Source organism: Trematomus bernacchii, unplaced genomic scaffold (assembly GCF_902827165.1).
Source record: "Trematomus bernacchii unplaced genomic scaffold, fTreBer1.1, whole genome shotgun sequence".
Classification (NCBI taxonomy): domain Eukaryota; kingdom Metazoa; phylum Chordata; class Actinopteri; order Perciformes; family Nototheniidae; genus Trematomus; species Trematomus bernacchii.
Genome location: NW_022987549.1, coordinates 542,942 through 565,749, shown reverse-complemented (window position 1 = coordinate 565,749; position 22,808 = coordinate 542,942). Strand labels below are relative to the sequence as shown.

Genomic DNA, 22,808 nt, shown 5'->3' with positions numbered 1-22,808 from the left:
TGCACAGCCCCACGGCTAAAAATAAAGAAACTCGGGCAGGACTACAAACGGCGGATTCAGTGGCCAACGATGACGACCACGACGAAGGTAAAATCAACTACATGCACTGGGGTTTTAATCTGCACAATAATGGTCTCAGATGTACTTTTATTTGCTCAGTAGATCAAGCTAGCCATGCTAGCCATAATAGGCTAACACCGGCCCCGAGCACACAGTACACACACACTGTAACTTTGTCTTGAAAGAACGTTGCGCATCGAACTGATGTTCACAATCATGTTTATTTCATAATATTCATCATATTTTATGTTTAACTTGCCTCAACAACATTAAACAAAGTTCAAGCATACATGAAGCACTCTTCAAAAAGGAACAATCCTCCGTGTTTGAACCTCTTAAATCGCTGCATAGCCGATTTATCTGGACTGGATTATCCCAGAGAGGCCAAACATTCTTTATAACACAGTTTCAGATTTGTGAAACCTTAATTCTATTTGTGAAAATACAAAAAAGGGAGATTTCAGTGCTTTTTTCGCATCCTGGCCACTTTAGACCAGATCCTGATCTAAAACTACTATACCTACACTCATCAAATCTGGACTGGATTATCCCAGAGAGTCAAAAGATTCTTTATAACACAGTTTCAGATTTGTGAAACCTTAATTCTATTTGTGAAAATACAAAAAACACATTCCTAGTATGTTGTAAAACTACATGGCGACTAAACTTGTATATTGTATATTGCTTATTTTCCCCTCTTAGGAAAGCGGACACGGGATGCGAATTTCTTTGACACCGCCCAGGCGTTGGAGGACCGGCGTGCCGTGGTGAAAGTGTCGCTGCGTGGAGATCAGATGGTGCTGTTCACCAAGGCCCAGGAAACGGAGGACAAGATGCTCACCTCGATGGAGCGCCAGGCAGAAGTGTTCAAGCAGCAGATGGAGCGCCAGCAGCACCAGGATGAAGTGTGGGCGCTGCGCCATGAGGAAGCGTCGGCGCAGCGGCAGGATGAGCGACAAACTGCATTTAATAACAGTTTATTTGGTATAGTTTTTGTAAATACTGACACACGACACACAACGTTGCACTAAGGTGTGTATGCTGCTGAGAATATCCCTACACCTGGGACAGTTTATTTTATATTGTTATTAATGTTATGACTTTATTTTATATATAATGTTTACTGACATGTACAACTGACACTTTATTTACATTTAAAATTGTTCTATTTAATGTTATGTCTTGAGAGTGCAATAAAGAAAACCGACATGGCGATTAAGCTTATTTCTCCTGACACTTTATCTTTAGTGACCTGTGTAGCATCCTATACATCACATGTAAGTGATTATTCTGATACCATCATGTTTCATCGGTTATAAACTGGCAAAGCTTTATTTGTCATTTATTTATCATCAATGTTGCAACCTTGTGGGGGAATGGCAGGGGCACATACACAAATATGATAATTTATATAATTTTAAATATTATTTGACCCTAAACTTTTAATTCCCCCCCATTTCACACAACACAACATGGAGTCCACTATGGGCCAAAACTAACATGTATGTTTGCATAGTGTTTATGGCAGACGGATGCAGTGGGTCTCAGGAAGATATATAATAAAGGTGGGTTTGCTGCTGAGACTCCCTACAGCTGGGAGTTTATTTTATATTGTTATTACTGTTATTATATAGTACAACTGACACTTTATTTTATATTGACAATGTTTACTGACATGTACAACTGACACTTTAGTTACATTTAAAATATTTCTATTTAATGTTATGTCTTGAGAGTGCAATAAAGAAAACCGACATGGCGATTAAACAGATCCTGTATCAGTTTTTCTTCTTCTCTTGTTTTGTAGCGGGTTGCAAACAACTTTAAGGTGCTTACCGCCACCTACTGTACTTGTAATCTTCCCTCAGGGAAAAGTACTCCGGTGTGAACGCGATCTGTACTAAGTACCCTGGGGTTAAAAGCGCCAGGGCTCTTAGTGCCGGAACTAAGTACAGGAAAGTACTTGGTGTGAACGCGGCTCTTAAGGTAGGGGGATTTGGCTCCGTTGACCAAAACACAATTTCATCGCGGGCAACATTAGCATTATGGTTGCACTCAAAGGGCCGGTGGTAACTATATAAATATACATATATAAATATATAATATATATAAAATAATGTATTGTATGACATTATTGCCTCTGAATTTGATTATTATCTGATAGGATAATAACTTAGTAATTAACTACGTCTGAAAGCAGAAGTCCAGGGCAAATAATTGCAAGTCTCTTCAGTGCGCATGTCACATGTGCGTGCGTGCGTGCGTGCGTGCGGCGTGCGTGCATGCGTGACGGCAGTATTAACAGATGTGTGTGTGTGTGTGTTTCAGAGGCAGCGGTGAACTCTGGAGAAATCTGGTTCATCAACTTCTATTTCCCACGATGCTCACACTGTCACGAGCTGGCTCCTACGGTAACATGACACTAAAACACACATCAGAAACACACACATATACAAACACATATACAAACACACGCACATTTTAATAACTCTATCATTGTAAGCTAATATTTACTCTTAATTTGTGTTTTTTTACCATTTTCGTATGTTTCTGATCTGTGTGTGTATGTCTTCTCTCTGTGTGTGTCTCTGACTGATCTGTGTGTGTTTCTGATCTGTGTGTCTATGTCTTCTCTCTGTGTGTGTCTCTGACTGATCTCTGTGTGTCTCTGACTGATCTCTCTGTGTGTCTCTGACTGATCTCTCTGTGTGTCTCTGACTGATCTCTCTGTGTGTCTCTGACTGATCTCTCTGTGTGTCTCTGACTGATCTGTGTGTGTCTCTGACTGATCTGTGTGTGTCTCTGACTGATCTGTGTGTGTCTCTGACTGATCTCTCTGTGTGTGTCTCTGACTGATCTCTCTGTGTGTGTCTCTGACTTCTCTGTGTGTGTGTCTGACTGATCTCTCTGTGTGTGTCTCTGACTGATCTCTGTGTGTCTCTGACTTCTCTCTGACTGATCTCTCTGTGTGTGTCTCTGACTGATCTGTGTGTGTGTCTCTGACTGATCTCTGTGTGTCTCTGACTTCTCTCTGACTGATCTCTCTGTGTGTCTCTGACTGATCTCTCTGTGTGTCTCTGACTGATCTGTGTGTGTGTCTGACTGATCTCTCTGTGTGTGTCTCTGACTGATCTGTGTGTGTCTATGTCTTCTCTGTGTGTGTCTCTGACTGATCTCTGTGTGTGTCTCTGACTGATCTCTCTGTGTGTGTCTCTGACTGATCTGTGTGTGTCTATGTCTTCTCTGTGTGTGTCTCTGACTGATCTCTGTGTGTCTATGTCTTCTCTCTGTGTGTCTCTGACTTCTCTCTGACTGATCTCTCTGTGTGTCTCTGACTGATCTCTGTGTGTCTATGTCTTCTCTGCGTGTGTCTCTGACTGACCTCTGTGTGTCTATGTCTTCTCTGTGTGTGTCTCTGACTGATCTGTGTGTGTCTCTGACTGATCTCTGTGTGTCTATGTCTTCTCTGCGTGTGTCTCTGACTGATCTCTGTGTGTCTATGTCTTCTCTGCGTGTGTGTCTCAGTGGAGGGAGTTTGCCAAAGAGATGGACGGAGTGATGAGGATCGGAGCGGTAAACTGTGGAGACAACAACCACCTGTGCAGGAGCAAAGGCATCAACAGCTACCCCAGTCTGTACGTCTACAAAGCAGGACAGGTGGGACATTCACTCATTCTGCATCCATCATGTCACTGCCCAATGCAGTGGGAAGTGGAGCTGGTCAATCTGGAGCTACAGTTATTTCCTAGCATCTGTTTTCCTCTCCAAACGATCTGTATCTTCTCCCCGTGTTTACACTGAAAACCACCTGCAGTGTAATTGAACATTTTAACCGTTATTTTACAGCTTATTTGCACAATCTATTAATCTGCCCGTTTTGATTGGTCTATAAAATGTCAGAGGTAGTAATAAGTGTCCATCCCAGTTTTCAAAGCCCACGGTGGTGTTTTTAAATGTCTTCTTATGTCAATTTGAAACCCAAAAACATTCACTTTAATATGACATAAAACAAGGCAAAGGCAAAGGGGAAGACTTCCATATTTGAGAGGATGAAACAACACTTTCTTACCTATTAATGGATAGAAATGTATTCCAGCTTATGTACATTCCAAGATCTTGAACAGGACCTGCATGTGTCACATCTGTTGGTCCTTTTAAGTGTAAACTAGAAGGTAAAATGTGTTTAAGCACAAAAGAAACACAGCTTATGTTCTACACTTACTGTAAACCACATGTCTCATATTTCAGATTGAACTCACGTGTTTCCTAACGGGCATCTCCTGCTGTTTTATCTTGTTTAGTCTTTAACATTTCCTTTTTGTTTCCCAGAGAACAGAGAAGTTTAAAGTGGACCTATCATGCTATATTTGAATAATATAGTGTAGGACCATACCTATATAAGGCATATTTATACTTGTAATGGCATCCAAGGTTTCCTTTGATGCCACTATAGAGCGGGGTTGACGACACGCAATCCAGAGCAATAAGCAGCCGAAGGTTTTCAGTCAAAAAATGTAATTTATTAACAAAAAAGGTATTGACTTAAATAGTCTCAAAATAACAAATCTAACTAATAATTTCGGCGATATACTTTCCTATATAAACTATACTTTGCAGTCCAATTTGCAACACTAATTTCATTTACAATTTGCGGTCGAAAAAACTGTTCCGCTCCCCGTCTCATCAGGTCTCAGAGCACCGCGGCTGTCCTCAATTACCTCACTTAAATAAACACCGGAAGGTACAAGGAAACAGATCATATTTACGATTTGAAATAAACAATCATTTCATCAAAAGATATTCACCATGGCAATATAAATCATTTTACATCATTAATTCATTTATCAAATTATGAATCTAAATAATAACTTTGACTTCATTGTGGCTCTAACATACCGGCCCCTAATTGTTGACGCAGTAGCAAAACAATTAAAACATTATAATAGAGCCAAAAAACAAGCAGTTACTCAAATGTAACTGTCATCAATATACAATCATTGTCATAGTTCATAGTCCAATGTTTGTGTTAGGTGTGTTTGCATGAGTTCAAGAGAAAAGGGGGGGGGCATATGTGTGTATGTGTGATACTGGGTGTCAGAGGTTACTAGCACATGACACCTTGTGTTCAATCAACTGCTTCCAGAAGCAGACAGAGCTTGTCAATTGGCCGCTGTAAGGTGCTACTCTTGGTTTTCACCAAGACACTTCGGACAAGCCCTTTCGACCCTGACAATGTCTTTATCACCCGGCCCATTTGCCAGGAATTTCTTGGTGCTGTATTATCCACGATGACGACGAGATCATTGGGGCGAAGGTTCCGTTTGGGGTTGTGCCATTTGACTCGCTGTTGCATGATTGGGAGATATTCTCTTATCCATCTCCTCCAGAAGAGATCTGCGAGGTATTGTGCCCATCTCCATCTCCTCCGTGAGTACAAGTCCTCCTTGTGAAAGAGTCCAGGTGGCATAATCGGTTTTGTCTTTAGCAGAAGGAGGTGATTTGGCGTGAGGGGTTCGAGATCGTTTGGGTCACTTGAAACTGTAGTCAATGGTCTGTCATTCATGATGCTCTCAACTTCGCACAAAGCTGTCTGTAGAGTCTCATCATCCAATCTCTGTTTTTTTAGAACGGAACACAGAATCTTTTTTACAGGTCTGATGAGCCTCTCCCAAACTCCACCATGGTGGGCTCCATATGGCGGATTAAAAGTCCATTTTACTCCGTCCCTGAGTAATGCATTTTGAATCTTGTGTTGATTCAGGTCTTTAAGAGCAGCTCTTAGCTCTTTCTGTGCTCCCACAAAGTTTGTGCCGTTGTCTGTCCTGATGCTTGTCACTTGCCCTCTGCGACATATGAATCTGCGCAAAGCATTGATGCAGGAGTCAGTGTCCAATGAGCTCGAAACTTCCAGATGTATGGCACGACTCACAAGGCAGGTGAAGATCACTCCCCAACGTTTTACATTTGCTCTGCCTCGTTTAACCTCCAGGGGTCCAAAGAAGTCAATACCAACATGAGTAAAGGGTGGTAGATCTGGAGACACCCGATCCTCTGGGAGGTCAGCCATTTTCTGCTCTCCAACTGTGGCTAGCATTCTTCGGCAGAAAACACAGGCTTTGATTATTTTTCTGGCTGCCGAGTTAGCACGAGGCAACCAGAATCTTTGATTTAGTCTTGAGAGCATGTGGCTTCTCCCCGAGTGTCCAATCTGCTGATGGATGTGGCCCAGGATCAGTTTGGATATAGTCGAGTCTTTGGGCAAGATAATGGGGTTCTTCAGATCCATTGGCATTGCCGATTTGCTTATTCGTCCTCCCACTCTTAATATGCCTTCAACTAAGATTGGGTCCAGCTTCCTGATAGAGCTGCTTGCTCTTACTTGCCTTCCTTTCTCCAAAAGTGCAAGTTCCTGAGAGAAGTGACGTCTTTGCTCAAAGTCAATTATTGACTTTTCAGCTTCTCTAATGTCCTCCACAGACAGATGTTGTGATCCAAATGTCAACTTTAGCTTGTTCATTTTGTCCTTTAAGGATTTCAAAAGAGTCCAATCTGGGGCAAGGTCAGCTTTAGCAGATTTCCTTCTTTGATTTAGCAGAAGAAGGATTCCCCTTAATTTAAGTATCCAAGCAACCCCTCTGCAGTCTGCTCCATGATGAGTAATACTCAAACAGTTTGCTGGTTGGGTTGGTTTCGTGGACACTCAAACTGTTAACTGCTACGTCCTTTCTAACCTCTGGGTCCTCTGATGGAATAAGGCCCAGGTTCTTAGGTGTTTTTGGCCAATATTCCTTTTCCTTTTCCAGATACTTAGGTCCTGTTATCCACCTTGATGTCTTTAGAAAGTCTTCTACATGCAGCCCACGGGATGCGTCGTCGGCAGGGTTGTCCATGGAGCTCACATGCCTCCACTGCTTCTCCTGAGACAGGTCCTTGATCACTGAAACTCTGTTTGCCACAAATGTGTGATATCGTTTAGTCTGGTTGCTGATGTATCCGAGGACAGAGGTGCTATCTGTCCAGAAAGTTGAGTCGTTGAGGTCCACTTTAAGCTCCCTTTTCAACATCCTGTCCACCTTTACTGCAAGTGTTGCTGCAGTAAGCTCCAATCTGGGAATAGTGATCTGTTTGAGTGGAGTCACTCTGGATTTCCCCAAAATAAATGAAACATTCAGACCATATCTCACTACTGTTGTTGCCTGCTTACAAGCAGAAACTTAAAAGGGACAGACCGATAACAAGGACAGTACAACGATGGAGCGAGGAGTCAGATTCAGCACTGCAGGATTGCTTTGCATCTACGGATTGGAGTGTGTTTGAGGACAATAACATCAACACACACACGGACACTGTCATCTGCTACATTGGGAAATGCATCGATGACGTGGTACCGAAGGTTTCTGTACGGACATTCCCAAATCAAAAGCCCTGGGTAAACGGTGAGGTGCGCGGCAAACTGAAAGCGCGCACTCTCGCGCACACAGCGGGAGATTTGGAGGAGTACAGGAAGTCTAGGTATGATCTCCGGAGAGCAATAAAAAATGCAAAGAGACAGTACAAAGACAAGGTGGAATCTGACTTCAAAGGCTGTAACACTAGGAATATGTGGGCGGGACTAAGGACAATGACTGACTACAAAGGAGCAGCGGGGGGTGCTGCGGGAGTGTCTGCGTGCGCATCTCTCCCAGATGAGCTAAACAGTTTTTTTGCACGCTTTGAGAGCAGCCAGGCTGTGGAGGTACAGAGGGACCAGGAGCTACACTGCCCTTTTGTTTTAAATAGGGCAGATGTGTGTAAATCCTTTAAAAGGGTTAACCCACACAAGGCTCCTGGACCTGATGGCATCCCTGGCCGTGTTCTCAGGGTGTGTGCAGTTCAGCTGGCAGAGGTGTTCACAGACATCTTCAACAGGTCCCTGCTGCAGTCTGTAGTCCCCACATGTCTTAAACACTCCACCATCATTCCTGTCCCCAAAAAGACAATCATCACCTGCCCCAACGACTACCGCCCAGTAGCACTCACCTCCATCATAATGAAGTGCTTTGAGCGGTTAGTCAAATTATTCATCACCTCCTCCCTCCCTGAATCTCTGGACCCCCTGCAGTTTGCCTACAGAGCAAACAGGTCCACAGACGACGCCATAGCCCTCACCCTCCACACTGCCCTCTCACACCTGGACCCGAAGAAGAGGAACACATATGTGAGAATGCTGTTCATTGACTACAGTTCAGCATTCAACACCATTGTGCCCTCCAAGCTGGCCATCAAGCTCAGAGACCTCGGACTCAACAGCGCCCTCTGCGACTGGATCCTGAACTTCCTGACGGGCAGACCCCAGGCAGTGCGGGTGGGAAATATCACATCCTCCACCCTGATTCTCAACACCGGTGCCCCTCAAGGCTGCGTGCTCAGCCCTCTCCTCTACTCCCTGTTCACCCACGACTGCGTGGCCACACACAGCTCCAACACCATCGTGAAGTTTGCTGATGACACGACCGTCATCGGCCAGATCACAGACGATGACGAGACGGCGTACAGAGAGGAGGTCGAAAACCTGACATCTTGGTGCCAGGAGAACAACCTCCATCTCAACATCAGCAAAACAAAGGAGCTGATTGTGGACTACAGGAAGCAGCAGGGAGAGGGACACGCCCCCATCGCCATCAATGGGACTACGGTGGAGAGAGTCAAAAGCTTCAGGTTCCTTGGGGTCCACATCACTGAGGACCTGACATGGTCTCTTCACACCACCACCATCACTAAGAAAGCTCGACAGCGGCTCTTCTTCCTCCGCAGGTTGAGGAGGTTCAAAATGGATTCCAGGATACTCTGCAACTTCTACAGGTGCACGATAGAGAGTATCCTCACTGGCAGCATGACGGCCTGGTACGGCAGCTGCACCGACCTCGATCGTAAGGCTTTACAGAGGGTGGTGAAAACTGCACAGCACATCACCAGGACGGAGCTGCCATCCATGGAGGACCTTTACTCCCAGCGGCTCAGGAAGAAATCACTACGGATTATCAAAGACCCCCATCACCCCAGCCACAAACTGTTCTTTCTGTTGCCGTCTGGCAGACGTTACCGCAGCATCCTGGCAAGGACAAGAAGATTCGGAGACAGTTTCTTCCCGCGGGCAGTGAGACTGTTAAAAAATTGAACTGTTGAAACAACTTCAAACATTCAACTGCTACTCAGTAGTATGTATCTAATACCTAATATATATATATCATTCCAATAACTTGTATATAGACTCATACTGCACTATTCCACATCATAACTTTATTTCATTTTTATAACTATTATTATTTTTGTATTGCTCTTGCTCTTATTGTTATTATGTTATGTTATTATGTTGCATTGTTGGAGAAGCCTGTGACATAAGATTTTCAACTGCATAATTACTCTGTAGCTATGTCAGATTGACAATAAAGAACCTTGAACCTTGAACCTTGAACATGGACCCTTCCCATACTGTTTGTAAAGCAAAGATAGCTGGTGGTGCCGTAACCTTTTTCGCTTGCGTCACAGAAGTGATGAAGCTCTGCAGTCCTGATTGGTCCAAAATGCTCAGGTTTCATACACCTGTGCACTTGAAATCTGCTGAGCTGTTCCAACTCTGTGATCCATTTCTGCCATTGTTTTGAGTATTCTTCTGGGATGATTTCATCCCATCCACACTTTATCCTGCATAGCTCTTGGAGGATCTGCCTGGCTTTAAGGATAAATGGGGAGAGGAATCCTAATGGGTCGTAGATGGAACTGACTGTAGAGAGGATCCCTCTCCTGGTAAGAGCTCCGTTTTTGATATTGACTTTGAATATGAAGGAGTCTTTCTCTGTATCCCATTTGATTCCAAGTGCTCTTTCTATTGGCAGGTTTTCCCTGTCAAAGTCCAGATCCTTGAATAGCTTTGCTCTGTGATGCTCAGGTATACTTGCAAGCACTTCACGGTTGTTACAGACCCATTTGGTCAATGAGAAACCTCCTTTGGTGCATGCGTCTCTGAGGTCTCTGATAAGCTTAATAGCTTGTTCAACTGTGGCCACTGATTTGAGGCAATCATCAACGTAAAAGTTGGAATTGATTGTTTCAGTTACCTCTTCGTCGTACTTGAAGCTGTTGTCTTCTGCCACTTGTCTGAGAGCATAGTTAGCAATGCTAGGTGAGGACACAGCACCAAAGAGGTGGACCTTCATTCTATATGCCTCCAATGCCTTTTCAGTGTCTCCATCTGGCCACCACAGAAACCTAAGGAAGTCTTTGTGCTCTCTCTGGACTTGCACTTGATAGAACATTGCCTCGATGTCCCCCATGAAAGCAATTTGTTCTTGGCGGAATCTAAGCAGAACTCCAATGAGAGTGTTTGCCAGGTCTGGACCTTGGAGAAGTTCCTTGTTAAGAGATGTGCCTTTGCATGATGCAGTGCAGTCAAACACAACTCTAAGTTTGCGCTTTTGTTGATGGTAAACACCGTGGTGAGGTATGTACCATATCTGTCCATCATTCCTGTTAAGCTGTTCTGGTGGCACTCTCTCTGCATAACCCTTTTTTAACACATCCTCCATGAATGTTTTGTATTCCATGGCATATTCTGCATCCCTCTTAAACCTCTTTAGGAGATTTAGAGTACGTTGTTTTACCATTTCATAGTTATCAGGCATAACTATGTCCTTTTTTCGAAAAGGCAAGGGTAGGTGATAGTGTCCATCCTTGAGATCTACTGAGCTTGATGCTATCTCCATGAACCTTTTGTCTTCACCTTCTTCTCTTCATAATCTTTTTCTGAGAAGTCCTGATTGTATTGTGTGATGAGGAGATCATTCAGGTTGGCTACTGATATTCTGTTGACCATTGTGACCACAGGTCCGGATTCCACAGCAGTACAAGCGTTGAGTGGTCCATTTACCACCCATCCAAACACTGTCCTGACTGCATATGGTCCATTTCCTTGACTTCTTATTATGTCCCAGGGTTCCATTGCCTTAGGAACATCAACTCCTATTAGAAGCTCTATGTCAGCATCAATTTTTTTCAGCTGTATGTCACTTAGATAAGGCCATCTTTCCAGATCCTTTTGGGTAGGTACATTTGCTTTTGAGACAGGAATCTTACTCTGTGTGTACACCTGAGGTAGGTCAAGGTAAGTACTGCCATCTAAATGTCCTATCTCCAATCCTTTAAGTTCGTAACTCTTTACAAGTCTTTCCTGACCCATTGTTCGTAGAACGACTGTCGTTTTTCGTGATTTGGGATTCAGCTGTCTCATTAGATTCTCTGTGCAGAATGACGCTGAACTGCCGGGATCAAGAAAAGCATAAGTTGAGATAAACTTATCTCCTTTGTGAACCTTGACTCGAACAGGCACTATGGCTAGGGCACAATCCCTACCGGCCCCAGTAGCTTCACCAGCCGAGACAAGTGCACTGTTGACCCAAGCTCCTTTTGTTTCAGTAGGGGGAGGCTTTTGTAGAAGTGGACTGTCAATGTGAAGTATTGTTGGGTGACCTTTTTGACACGTTTGACATGTCAGCCTTTTCCTACAGTTCCTGCTCATATGACCCCTCATCAAACATCCAAAACAATAACCATTTATCTTCAAAAAGTCAACCTTTTCCTTGTGTGGATGATTTTTGAACTGATGGCAATCAGTCAGCACGTGCTTGCCTTTACAAAAGTAGCAAAAAGAGACAGGTTTGCCCCCTTGTGGCTGTTTGAAGGTGCCACGCTGCTCTGTGTTTGATGGTGCGGCGCTGCTCTCCTGATCACATGCTGCTGCGATGATGGTGGCGAAGCTGCTGCCTCTACTTTTAGGTGTTCTGTGGCTCATGGGTTGGCTCCTAGTGGCCATCTTTGGGCTAGAGATGTGGCGATCCTGTATATCCCCAAATAATGGGTCCAGGAGTATCTTAGCTTGTTTTTCCATAAGCTCCACAAGGTCACAAAATCTAGCTCTCCTCTTTGTTCTCTGTAATATGTCATACGCCACTGTCCGCCATTTTTCTCGCAGTTTGTAAGGGAGTTTAGATATTATTGATCTTAGATTGGAAGGAATATCTAGTTCATCCATGTACTGTAAATCTTGCATAGCATTGCAGCATCCTCTTAAATACATTGCATATGCCTGAAGCGCTTTGCCATCATCCGGTCTAATTGATGTCCAGTTCATTGCCTTTTCCAAATAGACGCTGCTTACTTTGATCTCGTCCCCAAAGTGCTCCTTTAATAGCCGTTTGGCTTCTGTGTAGCCTCTTTGGGTTTCCATATGCAGGCAGCTGCGAACGAGATCTTTGGGCTGGCCGGAAGTGTACTGGTCGAGAAAGTAGAGCCTGTCATGACTGCCAGCTGTTTTATCCTCAATAAGGTGTTCGAATGCTCGCATAAAGGACTGATATTCAAGTGGATCACCATCAAACACTTTTATCTCCATTGTTGGTAACAAGGTAAGTTTTTGCTGCATAATGATGAGGTCAGCAATATCGCTCTGTCTCTGTATAACAGTGTCGAGGTTATCATGGGTTTTATTGCGTTGGGTGGAGCTATGCATTGTGGGCATTTTAAAAGGTCTAAACTGTGTCGTGGGTTGCTGAGGGCTGCGGAGATTAATGACAGTCCTCTGAAGTGGTGTTTTAGGCACTGCACCCAATGGCATGAACTCCATGGCTGAGATTTCAGGATCCAACGTGTCTGTGCTTCTTTCTTTTCTTTCCTCCAGATAAGCATTCATTCCATCTTGAATTTGATCATCAATTTTTTCCTCCATGGCAATGCTTTGCAGAACCTTTATTTTAGCAGCAGATGCTGCAATTTCTGTGTCCAGTTCCATTTGTTCCAGTTCAGCTTTTAGTGTTGCTTGTTGTAATAGCAGTGCATGTTTCTCCTTTAATCCAGCTGCTCTGGCTAGCAGGGCGGCCTTTTCAGCAGACGCTCTTATACATGCTGAGGAGACTGAAGAGCTTTTTGAGCTCTTTGACTTGTGTGAAACATTCGAGATGCTGTCATGGGGATGAATCTTTGATTGTGCAAAGTTTTCTCTTTTCCACACATCCACATCTTTCATACAATATTCAAAATGTGTCATTTTTGGCTCAAACCAGTCCACATGATCCTCCTCTCTCTCTTCCTCCGATAAAAGCTGTTGTACGGATTCATGAACACTGCACAAGTCATTTATATTTTGTTTAAACATCTCCAAAGCTTCATTCACATGCTCCACATTCCCATCATCCACAAGCAAGGCCTTCATTTCGTTCATTTCCTTGTGCATGCTCCTAATTTCCCACTGCGGGAGGCTTTGAGTGATTTTAACAATGTTTCTGCGTCAGCAGAAGTCCTGGGATTGTCCGACATGATTTATTTATTTGTTTTTAGGCCGTGCGCTCCTTTAATGAGTCTCACAGAGCACGCCACTGGCTTCCTTTGTTGCACAAACAAATTAAATCACATTCTTTTCACAGACGATCCACAGGTATTTACATTCCTCCTCCAATGCGTGCATCGCTGTTATGATTTCCTCTTAGACTTTAACACATCCGACATTCCATTCAATGCGTATACGGATTTATTCCATTTATTTACTCACGACCGGCCCAGTCTGTCAGCTCCGGTGTGTCCACAGGTGTGTGTCTCTTCCTTACGGAGTTTTTTCGACTTGATGTAATGGCATCCAAGGTTTCCTTTGATGCCACTATAGAGCGGGGTTGACGACACGCAATCCAGAGCAATAAGCAGCCGAAGGTTTTCAGTCAAAAAATGTAATTTATTAACAAAAAAGGTATTGACTTAAATAGTCTCAAAATAACAAATCTAACTAATAATTTCGGCGATATACTTTCCTATATAAACTATACTTTGCAGTCCAATTTGCAACACTAATTTCATTTACAATTTGCGGTCGAAAAAACTGTTCCGCTCCCCGTCTCATCAGGTCTCAGAGCACCCGTCTCATCAGGTCTCATCAGGTCTCAGAGCACCCCAGCTGTCCTCAATTACCTCACTTAAATAAACACCGGAAGGTACAAGGAAACAGATCATATTTACGATTTGAAATAAACAATCATTTCATCAAAAGATATTCACCATGGCAATATAAATCATTTTACATCATTAATTCATTTATCAAATTATGAATCTAAATAATAACAGATCATGCATTTTAGCCATGCCTCATTTTGCTCAATTTGACATTTTCTAGCTCTGTTTTAGCAAGGGCTGATTCAGTGAGAACAGCACCATCTACAGGCCTGGCATATGTACTACAGCGTCTCCAGCGCTTTCGAACGGCAATGGCCGTGGCTGTCTCCTCCTGATTGGTGGAGTTGGCCCAATAGCCGTAGCGCCACCGTCCTGACGTCAGGACAGTGTTCAAATCTGGATCAGTTTTTATCAGATCCGTTGCAGCCCCTTTTTTAGAGATTTGGGTATGGAGGAAAATAGAGAGGGTTGTGTTTTCTGACACTTGGTGAGTTCCCTGGAACACCGGGGACACATATTCATGTAGAAAAGACGTACAAAAGTGCATTTTGCATGATAGGTCCCCTTTAATGGAGAGTTGGTCATTTTTTAGCAAGTGTAAACTAGAAGTTAAAATGTGTTTAAGCACAAAAGAAACACAGCTTATGTTCTACACTTACTGTAAACCACAGATTCAGATTGAACTCACGGGTTTCCTAATGAGCATTGTATTTGTATTGTACAACGCCATGTCTTTGTATGCTGCTGCAACGCAAACATTTCCCACATTGGGATCAATAAAGTACTTCTTATCTTATCTGAGTGATGAACATTGACTTTGTGTTTCCCAGAGACCAGAGAAGTTTAATGGAGAGCGCTCTAAAGACAGCCTGGTCCAATTCTCCATGAAGTTCATCACCACCTCCGTCACCGAGCTGTGGCAAGGTTCATATTATTCATTCATCTAATATGTGATCATCAGGTGAAGGTATCTCCAGGTGTGTTCTGATCTGTGTGTGTGTGTGTGTGTGTGTGTGTGTGTGTGTGTGTGTGTGTGTGTGTGTGTGTGTGTGTGGTGTGTGTGTGTGTGTGTGTGTGTGTGTGTGTGTGTGTGTGTGGTGTGTGTGTGTGGTGTGTGTGTGTGTGTGTGTGTGTGTGTGTGTGTGTGTGTGTGTGTGTGTGTGTGTGTGTGTCTCTGTACGTGTGTGTGTGTGTGTGTGTCTCTGTACGTGTGTGTGTGTGTGTCTCTGTACGTGTGTGTGTGTGTCTCTGTACGTGTGTCTCTGTACGTGTGTGTGTGTGTGTGTGTCTCTGTACGTGTGTGTGTGTGTGTCTCTGTACGTGTGTCTCTGTACGTGTGTCTCTGTACGTGTGTGTGTGTGTGTGTGTGTGTCTCTGTACGTGTGTGTGTGTGTGTCTCTGTACGTGTGTCTCTGTACGTGTGTGTGTTCAGGTAACGTGTTCAGTGAGATAGAGACGGCGTACTCCTCAGGAATGGGATGGCTCATCACTTTCTGCTCAGACACTGGAGGTAACACACACTCTGCGTTCAACACACACACAGGTGTTTTATGTAGTGACACAACATAATCATTCTGACATAATGGTCATGCTTTTGCACGTATGAAAGTGAGGTAATGTGCAGACATTTGGCGGAAAAATGCGCGTCTTTTCTATGAAAACGTGCCTCAGGTGGTCGCTGTAAAGTGGGTCTGCTCAAAGTCATTTATTTAAGGAAGCAGTGACAATTGTGTCATGATAAATAAATAAAGCTCCCCTGCATGTCATTTTTGGAAAAACATAACGAGAAAAACAAGAAAAAGTTATTTCATAAACAAGAGTGTTATTTCTTCCCCTTAAAATGGCCAAAGTGCTTTTGAGATGCAAACCTCTCTGTGGCCGTTTCTCAATGTCGAGGACGCTTGCTTGGTAGCACATATATGCTGGGCATTTCAACAGTGATTCGGCGCCACTCGATGACGTAGTATGCTTGAAATAGTGGCTCTGGAGCAGCTTTACTCGACATTGAGAAACGGCCCGTGTGTCTGTGCTGTTTTAGCAATGCAATATCTAACTTTAGACTATTATGTAGTAATTATTAGTAATAATATTGTACTTTACTCTCTTTCTCAGACTGCCTGGAGCCCAGAACGAGACAGAAGGTGGCGGGGATGTTGGTGAGAACTCAGCAGTATTATCATAATACATTTGATATCTCTATTGCTAACTTTAGAAACACTGAATACACTTTAAAGAGCTTCAATGCTATTTCCCACAGCTAAGGAAACACAGTGAGTGTATTCACATTGTAAGAACTGTGCAGGTTTACTCCATCACAACGTGGTGTATGAGTGACATCGTTGTAAATACCTTTCTATATGTAGTAGGTTGCATCGTCTAAAACGTGTGTGTGTGTGTGTGTGTGTGTGTGTGTGTGTGTGTGTGTGTGTGTGTGTGTGTGTGTGTGTGTGTGGTGTGTGTGTGTGTGTGTGTGTGTGTGTGTGTGTGTGTGTGTGTGTGTGTGTGTGTGTGTGTGTGTGTGTGTGTGTGTGTGTGTGTGTGTGTGTGTGTGTGTGTGTGTGTGTGTGTGTGTGTGTGTGTAGGATGGTCTAGTGAAGGTGGGATGGATGGACTGCACCTCACAGCAACATCTCTGTGACAGTTTCCAGGTAAGAGCAATACTCAAACGTTTCCTTAAAGTGTTGACACAGTTTTAACGTTAGGGATTTGTGTTGCAATATCTCGAGTGTTTGAGGACTGTGGAGCGACAAAATCAGTCATAATCGTTGTTCATGTTCAACTTACAACAAGTTTAAGCTAGGTGACGGCAACACCTGACACAGTAAACTCTCAGAGCAAACGTCTCTGCTGATTCTACTAATGTTAGATAATTCCATCAGCACACAAACTCTGATATTTAGAATTATTTTACCACTGATTGTGATGATTTTGCGGCCACTAAATCTTCCAAAAAATTGCAATTATTCCCAATAATACTGTTAATTAATAATTAAAAACGAAATCCTTTGTTTGTGGTAATTGATCCTCCTGTGTTGACTCCCATGATTCCTTGCTAGTTAGGTTAATATGGAATGTAAATCAGAGTATCATCTGCAGGGGAGTTAGATATGTTGTTCCTGAACACATGATGCCCTCAGCTTCTCTGAACTGTTTTAAAATGACTTTTAGGTACAAAAAATAACCCTCGTTTTTAGCCTTACGTGTGTATGTTCTGATTCAGTACGAGTGTGTGATCACTGTTTGTGTTTCAGGTGACGAGTGGAGCCACAGCTTTGTTCCCTCCTGGCAGCACTCTGGATCAGAAGGGCAGCGTGTTGGTGAGACACACACACACACACACACACACACACACACACACACACACACACACGCACACGCACACGCACACGCACACGCACACGCACACGCACACGCACACGCACACGCACACACACACACACACACACACTCCTTACTGTGTGTAATACTGCATCATGTGTGTATTTATTCCAGTGGCTGAATACTTTGGACAGTAGAGAGATTTACAACCAGGTCATCAATCATCTGCCAGACCTGGAGCTGCTGACAGGAGACAGCTTCAAGGTACACACACACTCACTCTCACTCACTCACTCACTCACTCACTCTCACTCACTCACTCACTCACTCACTCACTCACTCACTCACTCACTCACTAACGGACCGTCCACACAGCAGCGTTAAAAAATCTTGAAACGCTTCTGCCCATTCACTTTGAATGGGGTGACGTCATTTGCCTCACTTTTCGCCGAACTGCATTGTGGGAAGCAGAGCGGAGATTTCCAGGATTTTCAGGATTCAAAGTTGAGCAATGTTCAACTTTTGAAGCTGAGGTGGAAGCGTCAGCCAATCAAATCCCGTTTATGCAAATCTGACAGTTCAAGCGCTAGCCAATCAAACCGCGTGTATGCTGGGAGAGAAATACCGCAGGTCATTTCCTCATATTCCAAAACATGGAGGAGAAATGAGCGGTAGCGAATCACCCGGTGCTTTATGACCAGACCTACCGGGATATAAACCGGAGGAGCCAGGCATGGAGGGAGGTGGCAGAGACAGTGGTATGTTTTCGCCTGTTTTGGGGAGTTTATATCCAGTTTACTTCTGGCTTTTTTGCTTCGTATGTCGGGGGCGGGAGATTCATGTGATTGGTTGTTGGTGCCTTGCTCGCAAAAAATCCCCAAGCTTCAGATACGCCCACCTCCAAGATTCTTTTAACGCTGCTGTGTGGACGCTCCGTCACTCACTCACTCACTCACTCACTCACTCACTCACTCACTCACTCACTCACTCACTCACTCACACACATACTCTTTCTTTCTCTCTCTCTCACACACACTAATACACACACAGTCAGATTAGCTTCTGTTGCTTTTAGATACACACATACACTTTATATCATATCAATCTACTTCCTGTTGTTACTTCCTGTCTCCAGAGGAAGTTGGCCCATCATCGCTGGTTGGTCAGTTTCACGTTTGGAGAGAAAAGCCCCGCCTCCAACGAGTACAAGAAGCTACAGGCTTTCCTACAAGGAGATCACATACAGGTACTGTCTGTCTCTACTTTAAAGAGTCCTCTCCTGCTGATGTTCAGGTGTATATCAGTATGTAGTGTCTCTACTTTAAAGAGTCCTCTCCTGCTGATGTTCAGGTGTATATCAGTATGTAGTGTCTCTACTTTAAAGAGTCCTCTCCTGCTGATGTTCAGGTGTATATCAGTATGTAGTGTCTCTACTTTAAAGAGTCCTCTCCTGCTGATGTTCAGGTGTATATCAGTATGTAGTGTCTCTACTTTAAAGAGTCCTCTCCTGCTGATGTTCAGGTGTATATCAGTATGTAGTGTCTCTACTTTAAAGAGTCCTCTCCTGCTGATGTTCAGGTGTATATCAGTATGTAGTGTCTCTACTTTAAAGAGTCCTCTCCTCCTGATGTTCAGGTGTATATCAGTATGTAGTGTCTCTACTTTAAAGAGTCCTCTCCTGCTGATGTTCAGGTGTATATCAGTATGTAGTGTCTCTACTTTAAAGAGTCCTCTCCTGCTGATGTTCAGGTGTATATCAGTATGTAGTGTCTCTACTTTAAAGAGTCCTCTCCTGCTGATGTTCAGGTGTATATCAGTATGTAGTGTCTCTACTTTAAAGAGTCCTCTCCTGCTGATGTTCAGGTGTATATCAGTATGTAGTGTCTCTACTTTAAAGAGTCCTCTCTTGCTGATGTTCAGGTGTATATCAGTATGTAGTGTCTCTACTTTAAAGAGTCCTCTCCTGCTGATGTTCAGGTGTATATCAGTATGTAGTGTCTCTACTTTAAAGAGTCCTCTCCTGCTGATGTTCAGGTGTATATCAGTATGTAGTGTCTCTACTTTAAAGAGTCCTCTCCTCCTGATGTTCAGGTGTATATCAGTATGTAGTGTCTCTACTTTAAAGAGTCCTCTCCTGCTGATGTTCAGGTGTATATCAGTATGTAGTGTCTCTACTTTAAAGAGTCCTCTCCTGCTGATGTTCAGGTGTATATCAGTATGTAGTGTCTCTACTTTAAAGAGTCCTCTCTTGCTGATGTTCAGGTGTATATCAGTATGTAGTGTCTCTACTTTAAAGAGTCCTCTCCTGCTGATGTTCAGGTGTATATCAGTATGTAGTGTCTCTACTTTAAAGAGTCCTCTCCTGCTGATGTTCAGGTGTATATCAGTATGTAGTGTCTCTATTTTAAAGAGTCCTCTCCTGCTGATGTTCAGGTGTATATCAGTATGTAGTGTCTCTACTTTAAAGAGTCCTCTCCTGCTGATGTTCAGATGTATATCAGTATGTAGTGTCTCTACTTTAAAGAGTCCTCTCCTGCTGATGTTCAGGTGTATATCAGTATGTAGTGTCTCTACTTTAAAGAGTCCTCTCCTGCTGATGTTCAGGTGTATATCAGTATGTAGTGTCTCTATTTTAAAGAGTCCTCTCCTGCTGATGTTCAGGTGTATATCAGTATGTAGTGTCTCTACTTTAAAGAGTCCTCTCCTGCTGATGTTCAGGTGTATATCAGTATGTAGTGTCTCTACTTTAAAGAGTCCTCTCCTGCTGATGTTCAGGTGTATATCAGTATGTAGTGTCTCTACTTTAAAGAGTCCTCTCCTGCTGATGTTCAGGTGTATATCAGTATGTAGTGTCTCTACTTTAAAGAGTCCTCTCCTGCTGATGTTCAGGTGTATATCAGTATGTAGTGTCTCTGCTTTAAAGAGTCCTCTCCTGTCTCTCAGGTGGGCAGAGTGGACTGTAAATCAGATCTGAAGTTGTGTCAGTCTCTCTACATCCACAAACCCTGTGTGGCCGTCTTCAAAGGGATGGGGATCCACGACTTTGAGATCCACCACGGTCAGTAAAACTGTCTTTATTTAGTATTTTATGTTCATAAATATACAGGTTTTTTGTTGCATTTTGAGCCATATTAATGATCTTTGTCACTATTGCTTACGTCGCTGATTATTCTCTTGATAAATCCACCAAGTTTCCTATAGAACGTCTGTAATTTGCTCACAATTCAGCTTCTGTAAGTCAGAAGAGGACGTCTCCGTATGTCTTTTTTCCCGACTGGTCAAAAGCCAGATTAAAAGACATGGATCTTTATTAAAAAAAAACAGCAAATATATTATTAATTAATTGCAGTTTAATTGTCTTCTTTTCGATCAATTGACTCATTTACTCAGCTCTGGACCTCCCCCTGTCTGTATAACCTGTGTGTGTGTGACCTGTGTGTGTGACCTGTGTTTGTAACCTCTGTGTGTTTGACCTGTGTGTGTGTGTGTGTGTATAATGTGTTTCTGCTGCACTATTTCTTAACGCTCCTAATGTCTTTCATTTTTGTAAAGCACTTTGAATTTCCTTGTGTTGAAAGGTGCTATATAAATAAACTTGCCTTGCCTATAACCTGTGTGTTTATAGCCTCTGTGTGTGTGTGTGTGTGTGTGTGTGTGTGTGTGTGTGTGTGTATAACCTGTGTATAACCTGTGTGTGTGTGCAGGTAAAGACGTGCTGTACAACATCGTGGGCTTTGCACGGGACAGCGTTCGAGCTCACGTCAACACTCTGAGGCCGGATAACTTCCCCTCAGAGAAAGACAGGAAGGAGCCCTGGCTCGTGGACTTCTTCGCTCCGGTTCGTAAAATCATCTCTTTATTCTGAAGATAACAGAACATAGAAAGTCTGTGTGTGTGTGTGTGTGTGTGTGTGTGCAGGCGTGTATGTGTGTTAGTGTTTGCGGGCGTGTGTGTGTGTGTGTGTGCTTGAGAATATGAAAATAATTGATATATTTCACTTTAATTATACCTCTTTTTGAGACTCATGCTTCAGTAAATGCAAATCGTAGACTGCTCTAATCTGAAATAACGAGTTTCCAATTCCTGTTCTAACAACCGCTGCAATCACCAAATATAGTAAAGGAATTTTCTTCCCATTGACCGTGCAACTTTGGTCCTTTTCTGTGAAATGTAACATACATTATGACCCAAATATGTCATTTTTAGCCTTCTTAGTTATTGGATTGAATGCTCATTTAGCACACCTGAGATACACAGCAGGAAACGCCACGTCAACCTCAGATAGTTTATATTCACACACGGCTCTGTTTACCTTCAGGGCTGCTGTGTGTCACACCTGCTACACACACAGTGACACACAGAAACACACACAGTGACACACAGAAACACACACAGTGACACACAGTGACACACAGTGACACACCTGCTACACACAGTGACACACAGAAACACACACAGAAACACACACAGTGACACACAGAAACACACACAGTGACACACAGTGACACACAGAAACACACACAGTGACACACAGAAACACACACAGTGACACACAGTGACACACCTGCTACACACAGTGACACACAGTGACACACAGTGACACACAGAAACACACACACAGTGACACACAGAAACACACACAGTGACACACAGAAACACACACAGTGACACACAGTGACACACAGTGACACACAGAAATACACACAGTGACACACAGAAACACACACAGTGACACACAGAAACACACACAGTGACACACAGAAACACACACAGTGACACACAGAAACACACACAGTGACACACAGAAACACAACAACATGAAACACAGAAACCCACCACAGTGACACACAGAACACACACACAGTGACACCAGAAAGTACACGCAGAACACACACAGTGACCACACAGAAAACACACCACAGTGAACACGAAGAACAAACACACCAGTGACACACAGAAACAACACACAGTGACACACAGAAACACTACCCAGTGACACACAGAAAGAAAACACACACAGAAAACACACACAGTGACACACAGAAACACACACCAGTGATCACACCAGAAACACACACAGAAACACACACAGTGACACACAGAAACACACACAGTCGACACACCAGAAACACACACAGACAACACACACCAGTGACACACAGAAACACACCACAGTGACACACAGAAACCACCACACAGTGCCTCACAGAAACACACCACAGTGACACACAGGAAACACACACAGAAACACACACAGTGACACACAGAAACACACACAGTGACACACATCGAAAACACACACAGTGAGCACCAGAAACACACACAGTGACACATCAGGAAACACACACAGTGACACACAGAAACACACATCAGTGACACACAGAAACACCACACACAGTGGACACACAGAAACACACACACCGTGACACCACAGTGACACACCACAGTGACACACAGAA

General features: G+C 43.5%; 1 protein-coding gene across 1 annotated transcript in view; it reads left to right on the top strand.

Moving 5' to 3' along the window:
- dnajc10 (DnaJ (Hsp40) homolog, subfamily C, member 10) overlaps positions 1-22,808 on the top strand; it is a 44,256-nt gene that overhangs the window by 10,668 nt on the left and 10,780 nt on the right. The window contains exons 5-15 of the mRNA XM_034123666.1: positions 2,389-2,471; positions 3,586-3,717; positions 14,862-14,955; positions 15,464-15,541; positions 16,144-16,187; positions 16,614-16,679; positions 17,283-17,348; positions 17,524-17,613; positions 18,485-18,595; positions 20,293-20,407; positions 21,054-21,187. Coding sequence (XP_033979557.1) covers positions 2,389-2,471; positions 3,586-3,717; positions 14,862-14,955; positions 15,464-15,541; positions 16,144-16,187; positions 16,614-16,679; positions 17,283-17,348; positions 17,524-17,613; positions 18,485-18,595; positions 20,293-20,407; positions 21,054-21,187 — 1,013 coding nt within the window. The remainder of the gene's footprint in view (positions 1-2,388; positions 2,472-3,585; positions 3,718-14,861; positions 14,956-15,463; positions 15,542-16,143; positions 16,188-16,613; positions 16,680-17,282; positions 17,349-17,523; positions 17,614-18,484; positions 18,596-20,292; positions 20,408-21,053; positions 21,188-22,808) is intronic.